General features: G+C 44.2%; 1 protein-coding gene across 2 annotated transcripts in view; it reads right to left on the reverse strand.

Annotated features, from left to right (window-relative positions):
* The window catches only part of LOC149261988 (putative sphingolipid transporter spinster homolog 2), a 486,467-nt gene that overhangs the window by 135,719 nt on the left and 325,415 nt on the right, over positions 1–25,333 (reverse strand). For both annotated transcript variants that reach the window (XM_089423163.1, XM_089423158.1), the window contains exons 11-12: positions 13,235–13,311; positions 12,732–12,845 (exon numbers count right to left, since the gene is read on the reverse strand). In XM_089423163.1, coding sequence (XP_089279289.1) covers positions 12,732–12,845; positions 13,235–13,311 — 191 coding nt within the window. The remainder of the gene's footprint in view (positions 1–12,731; positions 12,846–13,234; positions 13,312–25,333) is intronic.

Here is a 25,333-nt window from a genome sequence, read left to right on the forward strand (position 1 = left end):
CTTATCGTCAACAGTGTTAGATTCATACCTGGAATTTCTAGCCTTCTTGAATGGTTGCCCTCTTCCTTGATTTCCCGCATTCCTTTTTCCTTTGTTGTTGAATTTTCCATTCCTTCGATTACTATGAGAGGGATTTTGATCATCGTCACGGTGAGAGTCCTTTCTATCAGGGCATTCCCTTGCATAGTGACCTGCTTTATTGCAAATGAAACATCGTCCTTTTCTTCCACCCTTAAATCCAGCCTTTCTTTTCGATTTAGACCCAGAATTATTTCTTTTCTTAGCATGAGAAGAAAAAGCAACAGGAGGACCTTTAGGCAAGGGCATTTCCTGCTCTTCTACCCTTGTTTGTTCTTGAATGCATCTAGCCATTAATTCCTCGAAACTAGGAATTACATTAGTGTTCAGAAGAGTAGTCCTGAACACATACCATTCAGATGGTAATCCTCCGAGAGTTGTGAGTGCCATTTCTCTGTCAGTAATGGTTTCCCCAATAGATAGGAGATCGTTCTTGATCTCGGTGATTCTTAAGAAGTATGCTTGCATACTTTCATCTTTACCCTTCTTGATTTCCCTCAACTTATTTCTAAGAAACAAAACTTGATTTGCATCATTAACTTTAAATAAACTCACCAGTCTGTCGTAGATTTCCTTGGAGGTGTCTAGATCAGAGATGTAGGCCACCAAGCGCTTGTCGATAGAGTCCCGGATGATCTTCTTTGTTTTGACTTCTCCATTTTTCCATTTGTTCCAGGCAGCAGCAGATGCATTTGATGAAGGCTCAACAATATTGCCTCTTACATGGTCCAGCACTCCTTGATCTTCAAGGGTTAGATCGATAGACATCTTCCATCCGTGATAGTCAGCTTTCTCACGGAGCTTGTCTTCGGCAGGAAAGAGTGTTGAGGACCCCATAGTTCTTTTAGGATAGCCTTGCCAATCTTCTCTTCAATGATTGCTCTTGCTCTTGCTCGGGCTTTGTCTTCACCTCAGCTCTGATACCATGTTAAGTTATGGTATGTTCTATGCTTATAACAGTTTACTTCTTTTTCTTATTATATTCCACCGATTAGCAATCACATGTACATAAAGTAAAGTGTAGATAGAACATTAAACGATCAACAGAAAACAAGCCAAGACAAGAGACACAAGATGTGGCGGCTAGCCAGGGACAAACCCCACAATGTGTGGGGAAACCCTTTGATCAAATCTTCTTTTATCTTCAATAATTCAGCAGAGAGAAATAGTACAATAAATCTGATTCATATCAGCAGTAGCAAACCCTAGATCAGTAGCATCAGCATTAGCGGCTTCATTATTAAACTAGGGCAGACCATATCTCACAAACCGACAGTCGGATTGACTTCATTCCACCACCAAAAGTTTCGGCTTCCAGAGGAGGTTCAGATGAACCTACAGCGCAGTTCAGATGATGAGATCTTCTAGGCCACGCATGTCAATCTTTACTTCTGCAGTTGCAGCTTTAGTTTCAACAGTTTCCGGCTTCAAACTAGGGCAGTCGATATCTTGCAAACCGTTCGTCGGATTGACTTCATTCCACCACCAAAAGTTGCGGCTTTCAAAGGAGGTTCAGGTGAACCTACAACGCAGTTCCAAAGAGGAGATCTTCTAGGCCACGCAAGTCAATCTTTACTTCTGCAGTTGCAGCTTCAAATTCAACAGCTTCCGGCTTCACATGTGTGAGAGAGAGAGACCCATTTCAGCGCAGTAGAGAAGAGACTCATATCTGCGCAGTAGAGAAGAGACTCATATCTGCGCAGTAGAGAGAGAGAGATGTGATGAGATGAGTGAGTCCAAATGAGGAAAAGTCCTCTTATATTTATACACAACGTTGGTGGGTGAATAGATGCGACTGTTGGGCTTCTGAGCCTACATGAGTTGTAGGTCGGCTTGATAATAATTCCATAATCAAAATAAATTCATATCTCCATGAATACTTATCGGAATTGGATGATATTTATATCAATCCTACACCTCTCGACAAGAGGAATCTAATAAAAATATTATTAGCCATGAATAAGATGACCCACGTGAAGTTTTGCCCTGGTTTCCAATTTTAACAGGAGAAGACAGATCTCCAGTTCGCGATGATACTTTGAATAGAAGAGGGGTCCCGATCAAAGCAGTTAAAGACAAGAGAAATCCAATCCCACAAATTGGACGCAAAAGGGCAGACATTTAACAGATGATTGAGGGTTTCTTCTTCTTCATGGCAGAAGGGGCATCTCGATGGGCCAATAAAGCCTTTTCTTCTTAGATTGTCCCACGTTAAAACTTTTCTATGCATGACTAACTATAGAAAGATAGAAATTTTCGGCTAGTGCTTCCTGTCCCAGATTGTGTTCCACTTCGGTTCTGGTTGAAGTTGATCGTTCTTGCCTATCTATCTATAGGCTTCTCTTAATATGAAGTGTCTGTTGGAATTTCTAAGTCTAACTGTTATAAATCCTTCCTGTACTTTTTGATTTATTCCTTCCTACTTGCTTTGTTAATTAACAAGTTATTTACAATGTAAACACTGAAAATAAATACAAGTACAGTCTCAACACATACAGATCATCAACTGAAGGAAAATCAAGCACACAAGTGCCACCGTTATTTTTGGACTAATGTCCCTAGAAAAACCCAATGCAGGAAAATCGGTGCCGCTATTCGAGGCTTTTATTATTAAGAAGTTTCAGAATACAATCTGGGTGCCAGAAATGGCTCAACCAACAGAGAATGCCCTCGGCAGTACTACCTCTCAATTGAAGATAGATATCAGCCCCAATCTGCCCCACGAAATCTCCCAGGGTCAACCTCTAGGGTCTATGTCAGCCTCTCTGGCCCAACGTCAGTGTCTCTGGGCTTTGCGTCAGCCTCTGGAGCCTTTGCGTTTCACACGCTGGCCCTCCTTAGGTTCTGCGCAGCTCTTGGCTGCCTCTACATGGTCTCTGGCTGCGACTACGTGGCCTCTAGCTGGCTCTGCGTCAACCCTCTCCTGGCTTCTGCGTTGATGCTCCCGGTACTATCTTTGTCTCTCTACTACTGCATTCACTGGCCCTCAGCTGCAACTCTGATCACTCCTTCGATTTCCTCAGCAAGCCCTCCCCCAAAAAATCAAATTCTTGATCAACTTGGTGTGTTCTCCAAGTGACCCTCAAGCCTCCTCTTATACTTTTCTCATTGACAATTCAACGACCGAGATTAAGTCCCTAATCAACGGCTAAGATTAAATCTGGCTTGATCCATGACTTTTGGATCTTTCTAACTTAGTTTTATATTAATTCACATTAATATTTTATTTTCCCTAAGTTTAGACTTAGGGAATCCATTAAAAATATTAATTATTTTAATATCTCCCACACTGGTTAGATTCTGCCCAAACCATTTCTGGGTATTGGAGATCTCATGGCTTTAGCCTCTCCAACAATTTTCGTGGCTAGAGCACATCCAATGCTACCCCAAATCAACACTCCCTCTTAGCGAGGACTATGCTCTGGTAATACTCCTCACTGAGCATCATCCTGACCATCCGGCATCAGTCCTTGTGCTGATGCTAGGCCTGCTGCCCAACACCCTTTGTACTGTTGCATCATGTACTACTACCCATGGGCCTACCACTGCCATTGTTGCATCTATACAATAGCTCCCTCTGCATCTATGCTGCTGCCAATGGCCCTGCCACTGCCACTGTTGCATCTGCACTGCAATCCCTCTCATCATGCTGCATCGTGTTGCCCATAGCTGCCACTGCTAGCTGCTGCACTGCAACTCAGTTACTGAGAAGTAAGTAACTAATCTCCCAACTCTGACATCTCCGTCAGTTCTGCTACTCCTCTTCGTGGCTCCCGTAGCAAGGTATAATCCAAGAGGTTGGGTACCTCGAGGATCCTGCACCTCATCGCCTGTAGTCTATCTGACTACAGCTTGATGTCTCTCCAATTCCTCTCACGAGGTGCATGAGCACTCATGGCACAATCATCATCTGTCTCGACTTCTTTCTCCTCCCTCGCTGGCGCAGCCTTGGTCTCAAAAACCTTTCTCTTGCACTTCTTCCTCAGACACTGGCTCGCATAATGACCCAGTTCCCCACAGTGGAAGCATTCGACCTTGGAGAGGTCCTTCTTCTTTCGTTTCTCCTGCTTTCCCTCAAATGCTAGGGCAGCATCTTCCTCTTCCTCCTTCTTGATTCTGACCCCCTTTGTCGCTATTTCCTACCTTGGTTAGCCTTCTGATCTCTTCTTGACGAAGAGCCACCCATAGTTCCTCCCAATCTGGAAGGGTCAATTTGCCTAGTATGCTCTGGACAAATACCTCCCAGTCCTCTGAGACTGCATTTAATGCGGTCCTCACCATTAATTCTTGATCCGGCTTGGCCCTTACGGAAGTCCACTGATCCCAGATCTCCTTTAATCAACCAAGGAAGATGTCAATATGTTCTCCTTTCTGCATCTGATATGACCACAGTTGATTTTCTAGTAGCATCTTCCTCTGCACGGAAGTATGTTGATACAATTTCATCAGGGCCTCCCACATTGCATTTGTCGTGTTCCTTTTGGCAATATGTGGTACTACATGATCCTTAACCTCATCAAGGATGATGCTCTTGGCCCTCGCCATTGCCTCCTCGTACTTATCGTTCTCAGTTGGGTCAATTGGTATCGCTATCGTTTTCAAGACGAAGTCCTTGGGATGATTCCTGTCTAGAACAGACAAGATCCTGACCTTCCAAACTACGAAGTTTGAGGCTCTGTCCAGTCTATCCTAATCTATTACCCCGTTCACTACCATCTCACTGCTCCTCTTTCGACCCTTTCGAGTCTCTCTACTTCCCTCCTAGAAGTTCCCAGTGTGACTCCCTCTGAGCTTCGATTTCCCTCCTGGAAACCCCTCTGCCAATGTCGAGATGCCCCCACTCCGATCGTTAGTGCAGCTGCACCACTGATCTGGATTTCTTGGCTAGAAACCCTCGATAGAAACTCCCTCCTCTTTGGTCTTTCCCTGTTAGGCACGGTTCTAGCCACAATACCCCACCAGCTTCACTCTGCAACTTCTCCACAGCCTCCTATGCCCCAGCAACCTGAAGGTTAAAGCCTCTAGACTCTGCACAATCCCGGCACCAGCTAAATCCGCACCTCTTGGCCACGGGTGTTAATCCTTCCTGACTAAAAAAAGATGATCGGGCACTGCATAGGTCAGGTTTGCTCCTTTCTGCCACTGCGCTAATCCTTCTCCTGACTCAAACTTGATGACGCAGACACTGTGTCACCCCTTGCATGCTGCTTTTCCACTAGGAACAACTTTTGTCACTAGGGACAGTTGTTTCTGCTGCTGCTGCTCTGCTCAGCTGATGCCCTCAGTTCTCCTATGATCTGCAACCATGCTCTGATACCATGTTGGAATTTCTAAGTCTAACTGTTAGAAATCCTTCCTGTACTTTCTGATTTATTTCTTCCTACTTGTTCTATTAATTAACAAGTTATTTACCATGTAATTACTGAAAATAAATACAAGTACAGTGTCAACACATACAGATCATCAACTGAAGGGAAAACAAGCACACAAGTGACACCGTTATTTTTGGACTAATGTTCCCAGAAAAACCCAATGCGAGAAAACCAGTGTAGTTATCTGAGGGTTTTATTATTAAGAAGTTTCAGAATACAATCTGGGTGTCAAAAATGGTTCAACCAACAGAGAATGCCCTTGGCAATAGTACCTCTCAGTGGGAGACAGATATCAGCCCCAATCTGCCCCACGAAATCTCCCAGCGTCAACCTCTAGGGTCTGTGTCAGCTTCTCTGACCCAACGTCAGCCTCTCTGGGTTCTGCGTTAGCCTCTAGAGCCTCCACATTTCCCACACTGGCCCTCCTCAGGCTCTGCGTAGCTCTTCGCTACCTCTGCGTGGCCTCTGGATGCTTCTGCATGGCCTCTAGCTAGCTCTGCATCAACCCTCTCTCGGCTTCTGCGCTGATGCTCCCGATACTATCTCTGCCTCTCTACTACTGCATTTGTTGCCCCTCAGCTGCAACTCTGATCACTCCTTCGATTCCCTCAGCAAGCCCTACCCCAGAAAATCGAATTCTTGATCAACTTGTTGTGTTCTCCAAGTGACCCTCAAGCCTCCTCTTATACTTTTCTCGTTGACAATTCAATAGTGGAGATTAAGTCCCTAATCAACGGCTAAGATTAGATTTGGCTTGATCCATGACTTTTGGACCTTTTTAACTCAGTTTTATATTAATTCACATTAATATTTTATTTTCCCTAAGTTTAGACTTAGAGACTCCATTAAAAATATTAAGTATTTTAATATCTCCCACACTGGTTAGATTCTGCCCAACCCATTTCTAGGTATTGGAGATCTCACGTGCTTTAGCCTCTCCACCAGTTTTCGTGGCTAGAGCACATCTGATGCTACCCCAAATCAACACTCCCTCTTAGCGAGCATTGTGCTCTAGTAATACTCCTCACTGAGCATCACCCTGATCATCCGGCATCGGTCCTTGGTGCTGATGCTAGGCCTGCTACCCAACACCCTCTGTATTGCTGCATCATGTACTACTACCCATGGCCCTGCCACTGCCACTGCTACATCTATACAACAGCTTCCTCTGCATCCGTGTTGCTGTCCATGTCCCTGCCACTGCCACTACTGCATCTGCACTGCAATCCCTCTCATCATGCTCCATCGTGCTGCCCATAGCACTGCCACTGCTAACTGCTGCACTGCAACTCAGTAACTGATCTCCCGACTCTGACATCTCCGTCAATTATGCTACTCCTCTTCAGGTCTCCCGTACCAAGGTATAACCCAAAAGGTTGGGTACCTCCAGGATCCTGCCCCTCATCGCCTGTAGCCTGTCTGAGTACAACTTGATGTCTCCCCACTTCCTCTCACGAGGTGCATGAGCACTCATGGCACAGTCATCATCAGGCTCCACTTCTTTCTCCACCCTTGTTGGCGTAGCCTCGGTCTCAAAAGCCTCTCCCTTGTTCTTCTTCCTCGAACACTGGCTCACATAATGACACAGTTCTCCACAGCGGAAGCATTTGACCTTGGAGAGGTCCTTCTTTCATTTCTCCTGCTTTCCCTCAGATGCTAGGGCAGTGTCCTCCTCTTCCTCCTTCTTGATTCTAGCCCCCCTTGTCACTACTTCTTGCCTTGGTTAGCCTTCTGATGTCTTCCTGACGAAGAGTTGCCCACAGTTCCTCCCAATCTGGAAGGGTTGATCTGCCCAGTATGCTCTGGACAAATACCTCCCAGTCCTTTGAGACTGCGTTTAATGGAATCCTCACCATTAATTCTTGATCTGGCTTGGCCCCTATGGAAGTCATTTGATCTCGGATCTCCTTTAATTGAACGAGGAAGATGTCGATCTGTTCTCCTTTCTGCATCTAATATGACCGGAGCTGATTTTCTAGTAGCATCTTCCTCTGCACGGAAGTATGCTAATACAATTTTGTCAAGGCCTCCCACATTGCATTTGTCGTGTCATTTTCAGCAATATGTGTTACTACATGGTCCTTAACCCTGTCAAGGATGATGCTCTGGGCCCTCGCCATTGCCTCCTCATACTTATCGTTCTCAGCCGGGTCAACTGGGATCGCTATCGTTTTCAAGGCGAAGTCCTTGAGACGATTATTGTCTACAACGAACAAGATCATGGCCTTCCAGACTACGAAGTTTGAGGCTCTGTCCAGTCTGTCTTGATCTCTTGCCCCGTTCACTGCCATCTCACTGCTCCTCTTTCGACCCTTTCGAGTCTCCCTACTTCCCTCCTGGAAGTTCTTAGTGTGACTCCCTCTGAGCTTCGATTTCCCTCCTGGAAACCCCTTTTCCAATGTCGAGATGCCCCCACTTCAATCATTAGTGCAGCTGCAACACTGATTGGGATTTCTTGGCTAGAAACCCTTAGTAGCAACTCCCTCCTCCTTGGTTCTGCCCTGTTAGGCACAATTCTGACCACAATAACCCACCAACTTCACTCTGCAACTTCTCCATAGCCTCCTATGCCCCAGCAACCTGAAGGTTAGAGCCTCTAGACTCTGCACAATCCCAGCACCAACAAAATCTGCACCTCCTAGCCACGGGCGTCAATCCTTCCTAACTAAAAAAAGATGATCGAGCACTGCATAGGTCAAGTCTGCTCCTTTTGACCATTGCGCTGATCCTTCTCCCAGCTCAAACTTGATGATGCAGGCACTGCGTTACCCCTTGCTTATTGCTTTTCTACTAGGAACAACTTCTGTCATTCGGGACAGTTGTTTCTGTTGTTGCTGCTCTGCTCAGCTGATGCCCTCAGTTCCCCTGTGATCTACAACCACGCTCTGATACCATGTTGGAATTTCTAAGTCTAACTGTTAGAAATCCTTCCTGTACTTTCTGATTTATTTCTTCCTACTTGTTCTGTTAATTAACAAGTTATCTACCATGCAAATACTGAAAATAAATACAAGTACAGTCTCAACACATATAGATCATCAACTGAAGGAAAAACAAGCACACAAGTGACACCGTTATTTTTGGACTAATGCCCATGGAAAAACCCAATGCGAGAAAACCAGTGCAACTATCTGAGGGTTTTATTATTAAGAAGTTTCAAAATACAATCTGGGTACCAGAAATGGCTCACCCAATAGACAATGCCCTCAACAGTAGTACCTCTGAGTGGGAAACAGATATCAGCCCCAATCTGCCCCACGAAATCTCCCAGCGTCAACCTCTAAGGTCTACATCAGCCTCTCTGGCCTAGCGTCAACCTCTTTGGCCTAGCGTCAGCCTCTCTAGGCTTTGCGCCAGCCTCTGCAGCCTCCGCGTTTCCCACGTTGGCCCTCCTCAGCGTCTGCGCAACTCCTCGCTACCTCTGCGTGGCCTCTGGCTGCTTCTATGTGGCCTCTAGCTGGCTATGCGTCAACCCTCTCTCGACTTCTGCGCTAATGCTCCTGGTACTATCTTTGCCTCTCTGCTATTGCATTCACTGCCCCTCAACTGCAACTCTGGTCACTCCTTTTCCTCAGCAAGCCCTGCCCCAGAAAATCAAATTCTTGATCAACTCAGTGTGTTCTCCAAGTGACCTTCAAGCCTCCTCTTATACTTTTCTCGTTAATGATTCAACAGCCGAGATTAAGTCCCTAATCAACGGCTAAGATTAGATCTGGCTTGATCCATGACTTTTGGACCATTCTAACTCAGTTTTATATTAGTTCACATTAATATTTTATTTTCCCTATGTTTAGACTTAAGGACTCCATTAAAAATATTAATTATTTTAATATCTCCCACACTGGTTAGATTCTGCCCAAACCATTTCTGGGTATTAGAGATCTCATGTGCTTTAGCATCTCCACCAATTTTCGTGGCTAGAGCACATCCAATGCTACCCCAAATCAATAGTGTCCAGCTAATTTTTCCCCCATCTGAGTTTATCATCAGCAAAGTCAAGGAGGATTTGTCTTTTTTGTAACTCTGATAAGACGTCCGACCAGGCTTGGGGGTTCATATGGGAAGTCCATTCCTCTTGTTTCATCCAAATTTTCCATCTATTATTTTCTTCACTCTTTTTCCAGTACTGGCTGACTTTGATCTTCCCTCTATTTTGCATTTCAGCCCTGATTTGTTGATAATGATCTTAATCAGGTTCTGGCCTTTGTTTCGAGGCATCCTCCCAAAAAGAGCCTTGTTCCCGTTGCCTATTTCCCAGAAAGTATGAGTTTGAATGATGTCCCTATTCTTCCACGCTTGATTCCAAATGACTGAACCTTTGATATTTCAATTGAGCCTAATGATTTTCTCTTGCGTTAGAGAGGGGGTGTACTTTGCTTTCCATAGGATTTCCCAAGGGAAATTGGGGTTTGCAATCCATCTCCATAAATTTTTGGCTCACGGGGCCTTTCCCAAGATGTCTATGTCTCTAAGACCAAGGCCACCATCTTTTTTGGGCTTGCAAATTTTTTCCCATGCTACCAGAGCCCATTTTTGTTTGACCTCTGCACCTCTCCATAAGAAGTTCCTCTGAAGGTTTCTGATTTTGTTTGAAATCACTTTTGGGGCTACCAGAGCCGAGTACAAGTAAAGCGGGATGGCCTGTAAAACAAATTTAACCAGGATAAGATGACTTGCCAAATTAAGAGATCTGAAGGTTCAGTTGGCAATTCTTTTCTCCATCTTGTTAATCAGGTTCTCCCAAGTGGCCCGAGAGAGAGGCATGTCTGTAAGGGGAACACCAAGGTAAGTGGAGGGGAGGGTACTAATGGGAATGGCCAGGAGTCTAGCAATGTTCCTGCAAATGGGCAGCGGAGTGTTAAAGAAGAACAACTTGGATTTCAGGGGGTTGATGGAGGTATCAGAAGCAGCAGAGAAGTCCGACAAAATGGACATGAAAGAGGAGGCCTCTTTGACAGATGGGAGGCCCATGAGAAGGGTATCATCCACAAATTGTTGGTGCATTGAAGGGGGGACAAAGGCATGGGGATGGAGAATAGAGAGCTTATTTTCATGCAGGGCAGCAGAGATAGAGCGACTTAGCCCTTCCACCATTATAACAAAGAGGAAGGGAGAGATTGGATCCCCTTGCCTGATACCCCTGGAAGGATTAAAGGGTTGCGAAGGTGATCCATTCATGAGGATGGAGAAAAAAGCTCCCGACACCATAGCCATGATCCACTTGATGCTTTCTTTGTGGAACCCAAACGCATCTAGGACCTGTCTCATATAGTTCCAGCTAATTTTGTCAAAGGCTTTAGACATATCTAACTAAATCATCATACTAGGTTTTTTTTGGCATTTAAGAGAGTGGATAAGCTCATGAGAGAGGATGATACTATCCATGATTTTCCTTCCTTCCACATAGCTAGACTGTTGGTGGGGGATGAGGAGAGGGAGGATGACTTTAATTCGATTGGCGAGAACTTTGGAGATTATTTTGTATATGACATTGTAGAGGGCTATGGGCCTAAATTTGTTCGAGGAATCCATAGAGGTGCCCTTGGGAATCAGAGTTAGGAAAGTAGAGTTGAGAGCTTTGAGGACAAACTTTTGAATTCGAGATTCCTCCACCAGGGCATGTACTTCCAAATTTATGATAGGCCAGCAAGCTTTGTAGAAATCAATGGTGAAACCATCCAGACCTGAAGCTTTGCCATTGGGCATTCCCATGATCACATCTTCCACTTCCTGGAGGGAGACTTTCCTTAGGAGCATTTTGTTATGGTCCTCCGTGAGGATTTTGAGGATATTCTTGGTGATCTTTTTGATGTCTTGATCCTGGTCATTCCTTGGTTCTTTGAGAAGAGAGTTGAAATAGTGGTTGAGCTCTGTTTCCAACTCCTCTTGAGAGCGAATGAGATGACAATCTTGGTTCTTCAAAGCCAGAATTTTGTTGTTCCTCCTGTGTTGTATCATTGTTTTATGGAAAAAGGTCGTGCTCCTTTCCCCACATTTCAGCGAATTTATTCTAGATTTTGTTGCCACAACTTTTCTTCCTAAATGGCTCTTTCTTCCCAGCTTTGTTGTAGTCGTTGTTCCTCTTGCTTAATGTTCTCCGTTAGCCCTTCTTCAATTATGTTTTGTTGGAGAAGTTCCAATTGGTGTTCCAAGTCTTTTTTATCTGTGATGATGTTGCCAAATGTTTTTATGACAAACCATGATATTAACTATATCAAAATCAAAACATTAGATACCTAAACCTAGATAGGTTCATAATCAGCAAAGGTTACATCTTTTTATACTTTAACAACTGCTAGGGTTTTATCATAAACCCTAGACTTCTATTAAAAAGCCTCAGATAATATAATTTCAAGATAGACTTCACTAGGGATTTTGTTATAAACTCTAGATACATTGATAATCAAATTATCCTACTCAGTTGACCCCCTTTATCATTTCACATGATACTTTCTTACATTATGTCCTAAGACATTGAATTATTTAATGGTAACAGATCATAAATACAATGATATGTCCATAAACTACAATAATGCGGGAGAAACAAGGTAAGCAACAATAGGAAACAATAGAAAAAGGGGAAATGCCAGGGAACATCTAGATCCTTAAAAACTTGGAAAGTAATTTCCATCAAATATCCTCATTTATCACATGAAATGATGAGAAAAGGTAATGCTTCATTGAAGCATAAAGTAAGCTATAAACTATAGATTTTCGTTGCAACCATCATATCAAATTTTAAAGGTTACATCCAGACTCAAATTCTTATCACAGTAAAAATTAAAATCAAACAATAAAATTGGAGACTCATGAATGATATCACAAGGGTAGCAGAATGCCAAATAGCAAGATCATAAATGGAAAATTTTAATACTTCTCTCCAACCCTGATAAAAAAAAAATTACAAAAAAAGTAGGTTGTTTTCTTTCTAGAGGAAAAGGGATAAAAAGAGCTTCCCGATTGGAACTGCTAGAAACAGAAACCTAATGGGCCCTGTAGAAATATCTTGCTTGTCGTTTTGAGCATCCCAATTGATTTCCAGAATCAGAAACACTAGTCAGGCCATTTGGAAACAGTTTCAACTATTCATAATATCGCTGTTCATAATTATGCCTTATACAAACATAAACAGGCTATGATCAAGCCAATTGAGCAATGTTGACACTATAACACGCAAAATATTACCTATCTAATTAAAAGTGTGTGAACGCATTCAGCAGAGAAACAGCCCAGGGCAGAGTAGGGTCATGTTTGATTCCACATCAGCATCATATACCATACCTTAAACGCATTTGAGATGGTGGGACCAATATAATCAAGAAAAAGTCCTCCAGAAATGGTTCCAAAGATACCACAGATTATTGTAATCCCTCCAAAGACAAGATCTGCATCAGTCTGCAAAAAGTAAATGGCAACAAAGGAACATATATTCTTAATTCTAGAAAAATCACATTGAATTCAAAACAAATATCCAAAAGCATAATTAAATTAAATATTATAGAATGTGTCTTCAGAGCTGCTAAAAGTAAATGGCAACAAATTCACATTACATTCTTCATTCTATAAAAATCACATTGAATTCAAAACAATTATCCAGAAGCATAATTAAATAAAATGTAACAGAATGTTTCTTACAAAACTGCAATTATGAAATATGTCACGGAAATACCCAAGTCAAAATAGAACAGCTTCAATGGGACATGTGCTTTAAAGTCAAAAGAACAGCTCCCATATCTCAGGTACTCATATTCAAAAAGGTGGCTGAGCAAATGTGTCATACATACCATGTTATATATGTCATAGCCAGCCTTGGGACCCCAGTATGAATAAGCACCCATCACAAAAATATAGGCTATGTAACCTGATATAAGACATTAAGGGGGGAAATAATTAGTGAACTTGAAATGTTACTAATAATAATACTTGAATAAGGTTCAGTGTTTTGCACAGAAGGTATCTTAAAGATAGAGTTCCGTAGGTAATATATAAGTAAAAATCCTTGCTAGCATGTGCATAGATTATAACAAGCACAGTAGTTCAATGTAAATAGAGCCTGTGGGGAGTGAGAGATCACACAGTAACAAGGTTCAAAACCCAATAAATTATACAATCTATAACAGCACTATTTGCATCCCTATAAACATGATAAGGGTTTTCAATCATTAACCAACAGAAAAATCTAAACAGAAGGCCAATTTGAAAAAGTAAAAACATAACCTAAGGTTTCAGTTATTGATGATTGCAATGAAATGGAGGAAAAAGAATTATTGGTAAAAGAAAGTCTTTATCAGATGATCAATATTGGTAAAACTTTCTACCTTCCACCCTTGACCATGGTAAGTAGGAGTATGCCTAAAATGGATGAAGGTGCCAGCTTTCTGAAACATGATATTATTCATGATAACCCCTTCAAGGGTAACAGCTCCAAAGCCACCCAATCAACTAGTGTGGTGCATTCTAGCCCGCATGAGATCTCTTACTTGTACAATTCAGATGCCGACATTCTCCTTATTCTCCTTTAGTTACATGATAATTCCTCCTCACATCATTCTTAGCCACTCCAGCCATGGTATATCGACTCTATTCCACCTTACACCTTATCTGACATAAGCACTATGCTTTCATTATGCGTGTCATGTTCTCATGTATGGTTTTGATATTTAGACATGGTGTTAAAACTTTTAAACTAGTTGTGAACATGATAAATGCTAAAGTATGATCTAATAAACTTAATAACACTAACGATTTTATCTTTTTCCTCGTCATAGCATGGGGGACATAAATGTCCTTAAACAGTGTCATCAAGACTTGGGTTAAGTAACACTACTAGAGATCTAGTTGAGTTACTATACTTCATATCCTCACCAGATTTAACATTTTCAATTTTTTCGTTCACTTTCATCCCACTCATAAAAAGATATTTAGTGAACTATATAAATTAAATGGCAGATAGAGGGGAGTGATCAGGAGGTCTGTGATTTTAGGGTTTCTCTGCAAAAGTTTTTCCAATTTTGATCCTGATTCCTCAGGTTTTTAACTGCTCCAGTGACAAAATCCGAAATGCAGTCACTGCTTCACTCTGTGGCTTCCCTCCCCTTTCCACGCGAACAGTCTAAACCACATTTACTTTGGAGCAAAGACATTTTTGGTTTCCACAATGATAATCAGCAACATGGACTATGAACTAGAGAGTCTATATGTCGGTGGTATTTTTTACACAAGGGATGAGCCGATGACTTATTGCATGCTCGTCCTGAGCCATTCAATCTCCTGCAATCTGTTGCAATTTCATCTCCCGATGTTAGAGCAATTACTGACTCAGGCTTGGCAGAGGAGGGTAAGGTGACGAACCCTTTTAGAGATCTATTGCATGGTTAAAAGTGTGAAGCTCTGTGTATGTAACGTCCCTACCTAAATTAATTTGTCACAGGTTCATTTCCCACAATTTTGACATTTCTGGAGGCCATGGGACCAACAAAATTTGGGGAAAAGACTTAGGAAGAAAAAGGGGGCTGTAATGTTTTGTTGACGTAATATCCCCAATTTTGATTTTCATCATTAGAGATGAGTCTTGGGAGAGGATGCAATTCCGACATGGGGACTTAGGACAAAAAGGTAAAAATTGCAGCTCTACTGGAACATGGGGCCAATATGAAGTACACACTTGGGGAAGAAGGAATTCGAATTCCTTGAGGCAAATCGAATTGGTGGAGGGACCCACAAGGAATGCATGGCCAGCAATTATAAAAGAAAGGAATGAGGGAGAAATAGGGGTCTTTTGTCTATTTGAAAATCGAATTTGCCTTAGTTGTTCAGCTGAGCCATGTAAAAATTCCTAAACCGGAATCCCTACTGCAGCAACTGATGATATTTCTCCCACTTGTTAGATTTACATGAACAAGTTATTCGTAGTTTCCTACAGCAAATATTGAAATACATACACTGCAGCCTTCACTTAATTAATTTATATGCGGAAACAAGCTATTGAGCAAGAAAGAAAATACAACACAATATCAACGTTATTTTTGGACAAATGTCCCCGAAAAAACTCAATGCAGGAAAACCGGTGCAGTAGATCTGTGGGTTTTATTCTTATGCAGTAGTAAAATCTGAATACATCTCTGGAAGCCTTCCCGACATTCCAGTTATAGAGAATAAACTTGACAGAGAGATTTGTGAAATTACTTCACACTATTACTGGAAATCCTATCTGATCCAGCCCCAGAAAAATTGCCCCTGGCTTTTCTGGCTACCTCTGCACAGTGTCTACGTCAGCCCAGCGTCAAGCTCACTGGGGACAACATCAATCCTTTGGCCGATCAATTTGCTGCCTAGGTGATTCGATTTCTACCTCCCAGTCTCACACCCCAGCTCCCGCTTCTAAAACTTGAATTCCGTCTGCAAATTTTGAACTCCCTCTTGGTTTCTGCACTGGCTCTGCGTTAGCCTCTCTGGCTCAGCGCTGCCACTGTTGGATCTTCCTCTGCCTTCTTTGCTGAGTATTCTTCGACTGGGAAAGATTTCCCTTTGGATATTATCCCTATCGCTCACTACAAAAGCTCACTTCGAATCTCTCTCCGACAGCTGCTTTGCTTCAGAAATTTGATCTTTTGAACTCTCGCAGTGTGTTCTCCAAGTGCCCATCAAGCCTTCTCTTATAATCCTCTTGTTGATCAATCAACGACCCAGATTACATTCTAATCAATGTCTAGGATCATATTGACTTGATCTCCGCCTTCTTCTAGAAGTTTCATCCACTGTTTAGATTAGTACCCATTCATTATTTTAATTTCCTAAGTTGAGACTTAGGGTCCCATTAAAAATAATTAATTATTTTAATAAAACTGCCTCCGAGTGGAATTTCCCAAAACAATTTCTGGGTATTGGAGAATGCATGTGTCTAAGCCTTCCTACAAATTTTGAGACCTAGAGCACATTCGATGCTACCAGAAATAACACTCCCTCTTAGCAAGCAATGTGTTCTAGGCTCTAGCAATGCATCCTACTGAAACATCACTTTGACTTCATAACATCGTCCTTTGCATTGCTGATGTCTGACCTATTGTCCATCAACTACTGCACAAATGCTGCATTTGTACTACTGCTAACCCTGCCACTGTCAACATTGCATCCGTACTGCAACTCCCTCTGAATTTTTGCATCTGTATTGCTACTGGCACTACCACAACCAACTACCCCTGCACTGCAAAACTGTTGCTTCTACTCCATCAGCAACGGAAAAACAACCCAAATTATTGAACTAACTATGTTTAGTATGATACCACGTGAATGTTGAAGCCTAACCACTGCTAGTCTTTGCACTGACCCTTTGAATCTACTGCATTGTTGCTGACCTCTGCTCTGTTCCATCTACACTGCTGCCAACTCTGCTCTGCGTTGTTCAATCTCTGGCACTTCTAGCCTCTGGAACTGTCTCTCCAACACTCCTCAGCACCATCCAACACTAGTCCATCCTGCTACCACAAAACTGGGCTCCCATAGCAAGGTAATGATCCAAAAGGCGGGCTCCTCAAGGATCCTGCCCATTTGTAGCTCTTTCGAACTACAACTCCAAATCAGCCCACCTCCCCCCTGGAGGTATCTTGGTTGTAATGGCGAACTCCTCCTCCTTGATCTTCACGAGCGCAGCCTTCGGATCGTGCTTCTCATCCTTGTCCTTCTTCCTGAGAGGCATTGAGTAGTGTAGTGACCCATCTCACCACACCTGAAGCACTTTATCTTTGAGACATCCTTACGTCTTTGTTGCTCTTGCTGCCCCTTCGATGCGAGGGTTGCATGATCCTCCTCCTCCTTGGCCTTCGACCTAGTCTCTCTTCAGCTCCTCTTGTTTGAGAGTTGCCCATATCTCATCCCAATTCAGCAAAGCCGCCCTGCCCGGGATACTCTGGACAAAGACTTGCCACTCATATGAGACAAAATTGAGGGCCAGTCTAACCAACTTTGAGTCTTGAGGTGTAGACCCCATAGCAGATAACTCATCTCGAGTCTCCTGAAGCTTCGTGGGGAATGGATCCACACACTCTCCCTTCTGCATCTAAGCAAATCTCAGCATCTGCTCCAAGTACATCTTCCACTGCTCATAAGATCCCTGATACAACATAGACAATACGTCCCACATCTCCTTAGTAGTCCCTCTGCTAGCAATGTGACAGACCACATGATCCTTCGCTCCGTCGAGGATCATTATTTTCACATTCACCATCTCAGTTAGGTACTTCTTCAGCGGATCTAGATTTGCCGGTTCAGCCACCAGGATGTCGACTTATGCCTTGAGGGCATGCTCATCTAGAAGGAATGACATTCTAGCCTTCCAGATGACGTAGTTGGATGCTCTGTCCAACCCATCCTAATCCCTCAAGCCACTAGTTGCCATCTCTACTATTGAAATATGTGGAAAATCTCCTCTGGTTCTTACTATTATTGCTCAACCAATAAGAAAACGAACTTCATGGCGGGGAATCTTATTGAGGAAGAAATCCCCTCAATTGTGCTTCTCCTCTCTTCTGACGATTTTCTACCCAGCAAACTGCCTATAGAAAGATTTGCATCCCACCAACTTCTCATCGCGCTGAGGATTCAATGCTGCTCACTCTGCCCCGGCAAAATTTCGAACTGGGAGTCCTTCCTCTCTGTCGACATACTCAGAGAGAGACTGCCTCGAAAATCATCCCTCCGACTAGGATTGTGCAAACCCTCTGGGGTTTCGAATTGTTGTCTCTCGCAGCTTTTTCGATCTCCCTCTTCTCCTTGTTGAAGAATCTAGGGAAATTAGTATTAGTAGGATTCTTCTAGGCTTGATAACACACTCCATTCTAACTCCCTACCCGAATGCATCACACTCCACGGTGAAGGGTTGGGAGAAGTCTAGAAGTGCTAAAACTAGACAACTAATCATCACTACCTTGAGGTGGTAAAAAGTGTCTGTGCCCTATCTGTCCATGCGAAAGCCCCTTCTTGGGCAGATCTGTGAGGGGAGATGCCAACTGTGAAAATCCCTTGACGAACTTTCGGTAATAAGTGCAAATGCCCAAGAAGCCCCTCAACGCTGTCACATCTCTGGGTACTGGCCAATCACAAATAGCTCGTATCTTATCCTCATGGATATTCACCCCATCTGCACCAATGATATGCCCCAAGTAAAGCATCTCAGTTAGGCCAAACTCACACTTGGACAGCTTGGCATAGAACTATTGCTCCTCCAAAATATGTAGCACCTCCTCCAAGTGTTGGAGATGCTCCTCCCAAGTCCGGATGTAGATCAAAATGTCGACGAAGAAAACCAACACAAACCTCCTCAACTACCTCCAGAACACATGGTCCATACCTGACTAGAAAGTTGCCAGGAAGTTGGTCAACACAAATGGCATGACCAAGAACTCAAAGTGCCCATAATATCACTGAAAAGTTGTCTTGGGGATGTCCTAATCCCTCACCCTGATTTGGTGGTACCTCGAACGTAGATCTATCTTACAGAAGTACTTGGCTCCTCTAAGCTCATCCATCAACTCATCGATGCGTGGGATGGGGTACTGGTTCTTAAGTGTCTTCCCATTGAGGGCTCGGTAGTCAATGCACACGCGCAAGGTTCCATCCTTCTTTTTCACCAACACCACTGAAGAAGCAAAGGGGCTGGAACTATTGAATTTTCTAAGTTTATCCGTTAGAAAATTAATCTGTATTCTGCTGGTTTATTTTTTCTACTTGTTTAAATTCGAACAAGTTATTTAAAACATTTAAATATCGAAATAAACACAATACAGTCACAACATCTACAGATCATCAACTGAAAGAGAACAAGCACATAAGTGACATTGTTATTTTTGGACAAATGTCCCTAGAAAAACCCAATGCAGGAAAACCGATGCAACTATTTTGAGGGTTATATTATTATGCAATCTATCTGAGTACAGCAGGGTGCCTAATCCGGCTCACCCGATAGATAAATATACACGACAGCAATACCTCTATATCTAGAAACAGGTATTCAGAAAGCCTGTCCCATGAAACCCTCTTCCGCACAATTGAAGCTCAACGCTGGCCCTTCTGGCCTCTGCATCAACCTATCGCTGACCTGCATCAGCCCCAGAACCCTCTGCATCAGCCCTCTAAGGCAATGCGCAGCCTCTAGGACCATCTGCGTCACTCCATCTGCATGGATGATGCAGTCTCTCTGGGCTCTGTGCTGCCTCTGCTAGGCTCTACATAGCTTGGACTGACTGCTACTCTCACTTTCTCTGCTTTTGTGCTGGTCTTCTAGTATTGGCTCTGCCTCTCTGCGTTGTACTCACTGCCCCTCGCTACTGATCACTAATTCAACTTTTCTTAGCAACCTTGCTCTCGCAAAATGAATGAGTGATCACTCTAATGTGTTCTCCAACTAACCCTCAAGCCTTTTCTTATACTTTTCTCGTTGGTCCATCAATGTGATATTCCTAATTAGCTATGGCTAATTGGAATATTCGATTTTGTTCAATTTTTGCTTTCTATAGTTATTTGTAAATAAAAATTGAAGAAGGGGCAACATAACTCACTTTAGAATAAAAACTCACTTCTTAGGTAGCGCGATGTTGTGACTTAAAGGGGAGCCAAGGGGGCCAAAGCGGGACGCAGAAATGGAGCCCACGCAGACACATGGAGAGACTGCGCAGGAGGGAAGAACACGTGGCAAGAGGAAAAGCACGCAGGAGGAGGGGAGCCTAGAGATTGTGAGAGGCAGAGACGATAAAATAGAGAGGAGCCCCCTCATTTTGGATCATTCAGTTATGTACATTTTGAGCTAGTCGTTTCGATTTCTGAGCACGCTGGCTGTTTAGCTGGTCTGCAGCACTGTTTAGTGCATTGAGTGTCTCCGTTCGGAGATCTCACCCTTAGCCCCGGGGGACTTCGAGTGCCTGCTCGGGCAAGGTATTTCCATTGGTATTTCAGCAGTAGTTTTATAAACATTTCAGTAGCAGTTTCATCAGCATTTTGGAGGACTGTGCAGCACTTGGAGAGGGACGTAGTTCTTTTTGGTTGTAGTGCTGGATTGGGGTTTTGTAGGTGGAGTTATACTGGGAGATTGAGCAGGGGTCCAGCTCTTGTTTCATTGGATGATTTTTGGCAGGGTTTCAGGCAGTGTTTCAGGCAGAGTTTAGAGGGGTTTTCTTCAGTGGCAGCGCAGGGCATTGAGGAACTGCGCAGAACCCCAAGAGGGTGTTTTTCGGGGGTCAGCCATTCCAGGAAAGCTTTCTGGGTTTTTCTGGGTTTCTTGAGTAGAGCCTGAATCTAGAATTTCAACTTTTTCCGAGAAGGGGAGCAGCCCCAAATCATCATTGTTTTCTAGCAGCAGCATCCACGCAGAGAGGCCATTCTTGTCATTCTGAGAGTATTTCTTCACTTGCCTTGTGCAAGTCGAGGTGCCATCTGTCTAATCACCTCTTGTACTCATTTTATTGCTCAGTATAATAAAATGGCTTTGCATTTCTTGTGTATCTGCTTATATTTCCGTTTTACATTATTATATGTTGTTCCACTGTTACTTTATCACTTCTGGGTTATTATATCATTTGCACATATTTGTTTGGAGTTTTTGTTGGGGTTTGAGGAATGGAGCCCACGCAAACACATGGAGAGACTGCGCAGGAGGGAAGAACACGTGGCAAGAGGAAAAGCACGCAGGAGGAGGGGAGCCTAGGGATTATGGGAGGCAGAGGCTATAAAATAGAGAGGAGCCCCCTCATTTTGGATCATTCAGTTATCTGCATTTTGAGCTATTTGTTTCGACTGTTGAGCACGTTCACTGTTTAGCTAGTCTGTAGCACTGTTTGGTGCATTGAGTGTCTCCGTTCGGAGATCTCACCCTTAACCCCGAGGGACTTCAAGTGCTTGCTCGGGCAAGGTATTTCCATCGGTATTTCAGCAGTAGTTTTATCAGCGTTTCAATAGCAGTTTCATCAGCATTTTGGAGGATTGCGCAGCACTTGGAGAGGGACACAATTCTTTTTGGTTGTAGTGCTGGACTAGGGTTTTGCAGGTGGAGTTATACTGGGAGATTGAGTAGGGGTCCAGCTCTTGTCTCATTGGAGGATTTTTGGCAGGGTTTCAGGCAGTGTTTCAGGCAAAGTTTAGAGGGGTTTTCTTCAGTGGCAGCGCAGGGCATTGAGGAACTGCACAGAACCCCAAGAGGGTGTTTTTCGGGGGTCAGCCATTCCAGGAAAGCTTTTTGGGTTTTTTTGGGTTTCTTGAGTAGAGCCCGAATCCAGAGTTTCAACTTTTTCTGAGAAGGGGAGCAGCCCCAAATCATCATTGTTTTCTAGCAGCACCATCCACACAAAGAGGCCATTCTTGTCATTCTGAGAGTATTTCTTCACTTGCCTTGTGCAAGTCGAGGTGCCATCTGTCTAATCACCTCTTGTACTCATTTTATTGCTCAGTATAATAAAATGGCTTTGCATTTCTTGTGTATCTGCTTATATTTCTGTTTTACATTATTATATGTTGTTCCACTGTTATTTTATCACTTCTGGGTTATTATATCATTTGCACATATTTGTTTGGAGTTTTTGTTGGGGTTTGAGGAATATTCTAGGTTAGGAATATTACAGTTGTATCAGAGCATAGATCTAGCTCAGCCTGTGGAGCTAGCAATCTATGACACCAGGGGAAAAACCCTACATTTGTTACAGAGGTAGGAGGTACAGAGACACTGGACGTAGGTTGGAGAATACCTACGCGGAGGGAGACTGTGTTCTTGTGGTCGACGCAGAACAGGTGGAGCCTGTGGTGGATGCAGAACAGGTGGAGCCTGTGGTAGACGCAGAACAGAGAGAGCCAGTAGGGGACGCAAAACAGATGGCCGACGAGGACGGGAAGAGATTTGCGGATATGCTCCTTAAATCAGTGCAGGATCTGTCGAGGCAGATTGAGGTGATGGGGCAGAGATTCACGGCAGTTGAGGCCAGACAGCATGAGAGCCCACGAGTTTTTCAGATTGGTGAGGGATCAGGTGCATCCCATCACTTGCCAGAGCAGCGTGATACTGCGCAATAGGTGGCCTCACATGCCCCTACACGCTCTACCATGCCCACTTTCTTAGGAGCAAACACGAGGTCCGTAGCCCAGCAGGAGGCAGAGCCCGAACATATGGGTGATTATTTTGCAGAGTACCAGGCCTATGCGAGGGAGTTCAGGGAAGCCCTCTCATTTGAAGATTTTGTTCAGCTCTAGCGAGATAGTAAACCCCGCGACCATCACAGAGGGTGCTGGCATTACCATGATGGCGACACCCACCGTGCAACGAGTAGATTCCACTTGCCTACGTTTAATGGCTCATCAAACAGTTCGGCAAAGTCTTGGGTGGAGAAGCTGGACATTTATTTCCAGCTTAACCAAATGTCGGAGGCAGAGGCCATCAAGGTCGCAACATTGCATTTGGATGGTGAGGCCCAGGATTGGTGGTTTCATGGGATGGTTACACTGGGGCACTCCACAGTGACGACATATGCCGAGTTTACCAGGAGACCGATGGAGCGATTTGATCGGAGGGATCCAGAGCAGCATTTCGTTGAGCTGACAAGGCTCAAACAGACAGGGAGCCCAGAGACCTACATTGCAGATTTCTTAAGGGTCTTCGTGATGGTGCCAGACCTATCCACGGCATGGAGGGTCTATATGTATATTGAGGGGTTAGCAGAGCCACTTTGGGGTCTAGTCCGATCCACTAGACCAGCCACACTCTAGGACGCTATCAACAGGACCCGGGACTTACAGGATGTCTTACCCAGGACCTGGACACCTTACCCCCAGAGATAGACTTTTCAGTCTAAGGGGAAGGATGTAAGGATTCCACCTCCAAAGGGGAATCCAGGACGAGTACAGCTTGATGATGATGCCAAGAGGGAGCTGAAGAAGAAGCGGTTGTGCTTCACATGTCAGGAGCCGTGGGCACCGGGACATAGATGTGCTGCTGGTAAAGCACATTTTATTGAGGTCTTCTCCGAGAGCAGTGGAGAAGAGGATGACGAGGATGATGGGGAGGCAGGAGATAGCCATGCCATACAGGGACCTTTACCACCTCCACCACCACCAGCAGGAGGTGCATCATTTGCACCTACAAGAGGGGCCCTTGCAGCATTGCGAGGAGTAACCAAATATCTGACGCTACACGTACGAGGGACAGTACGTGGCCAACAAGTATCAGTTTTGGTGGACAATGGGGCAACCCACAATTTCATTGATGCCCAAATGGTTGAGCGGAGAGGTATATAGACAAAGAGCTTCGATGGGATTTCAGTCTTGGTCCCAGGAGATCAGACCATGACGTGTGCTCGATATGTTCCAGAGCTTTCAGTGACGATGGGCACCTACACGTTGACTGACCACTTTTTCGTGGTCAATATTCCAGACACCAACATGATACAAGGTTTTCAGTGGCTTATCACTCTAGGGAAGGTCACGACAAATTGGAAGACCCTAGAGATGGAGTGGGATGATGAGAAGACAGGGAGGCATGAGAAGATACGAGGACAACACACATATCTGCCTCAGACTGTTTCGGCTCATTGGATGGAGGCAGTCTTCCGAAAGGGGGACATAGAGTGGGCAGTGGAGTTGCGTGCATCAGAGGCAGGGACTTCAGGGCAGATGGTACATCCAGAGATACAGTCTATCCTTGATCGGTATGCCATAGTGTTTGGGGAGATTCCACCAAGACAGTCGCCGGATCGGGGGTTTGAGCACACCATCGAGCTTGAGCAGGGCATACAGGCCGTGATCACCACCCCCTATAGGCACCCCAAGGCCTATCGGGATGAGATTGAGTGGGCTATCCAGGAGTTGCTGGCTCTTGGGCATATCCGACCAAGCATGAGTCCTTTTGCTTCTTCTGTGGTGTTTGTGAAGAAGAAGGATGGTACATTGAGGATGTGCATTGACTACAGGGCCCTGAACAAGAAGACCTTGAAGAACAGGTACCCAATACCCAAGATCAATGAGTTGATGGACGAGTTGAGAGGGGCATGTTTCTTCTCAAAGATTGATTTGAGATCTGGGTATCATTAGATTTGCGTGAGGGAGCAGGACATTCCCAAGACTGCCTTCAGGTGTCACTATGGGCACTTTGAGTTCATGGTCATGCCTTTTGGGCTAACCAATGCCCCAGCTACATTTCAGTCCTGCATGAATCACATCTTCTGTAGTCACTTGAGGCAGTTTGTGTTGGTATTCTTCGATGACATTCTCATTTACAGCGGGACTTGGGGGGAGCATCTCCAGCATATTGAGACAGTATTGCATATCTTACAGGAGCAGCAATTCTATGCCAAAATTTCCAAGTGTGAGTTTGGGTTGACAGAGATTTTGTATCTGGGACACATCATAGGGGTGGACGGAGTGAGGGTCCACAAGGAGAAGATCAGGGCCATCAGAGAATGGCCGAAGCCGAGAAATGTGACGGAACTTCGAGGATTCATTTGCATTTGTACTTACTACCGGAAGTTCGTCAAAGGATTCTCGCAACTTGCTACACCCCTGACAGATTTGACGAGGAAGGGGGCATTCAATGGGTCAGATACAGCAAAGCGAGCCTTTGACAGGCTCAAGGAGGTTATGAGCAATTGCCCAGTGCTTGCGTTGCCAGATTTTACGCAGCCTTTTGTTTTGGAGTGTGATGTGTCAGGAGAGGGGATCGGCGCAGTATTGATGCAGGGAGGTCACCCTATAGCCTTCGAGAGCCGGAAACTCCTTCCGCACGAGAGGTTGTATTCTATATACGACAAGGAGATGCTGGCCATCATGCATGCATTGGCTAAGTACCGACAATATCTGGTGGGTAACAGGTTCAGGGTGAGGAATGATCACAACAACCTCAAGTTCTTTTTGGAGCA

This window comes from Pinus tabuliformis, chromosome 6 (genome assembly GCF_031772625.1).
Source record: "Pinus tabuliformis cultivar Carrire ecotype Pingquan chromosome 6, CPIR1, whole genome shotgun sequence".
Taxonomy (NCBI): domain Eukaryota; kingdom Viridiplantae; phylum Streptophyta; class Pinopsida; order Pinales; family Pinaceae; genus Pinus; species Pinus tabuliformis.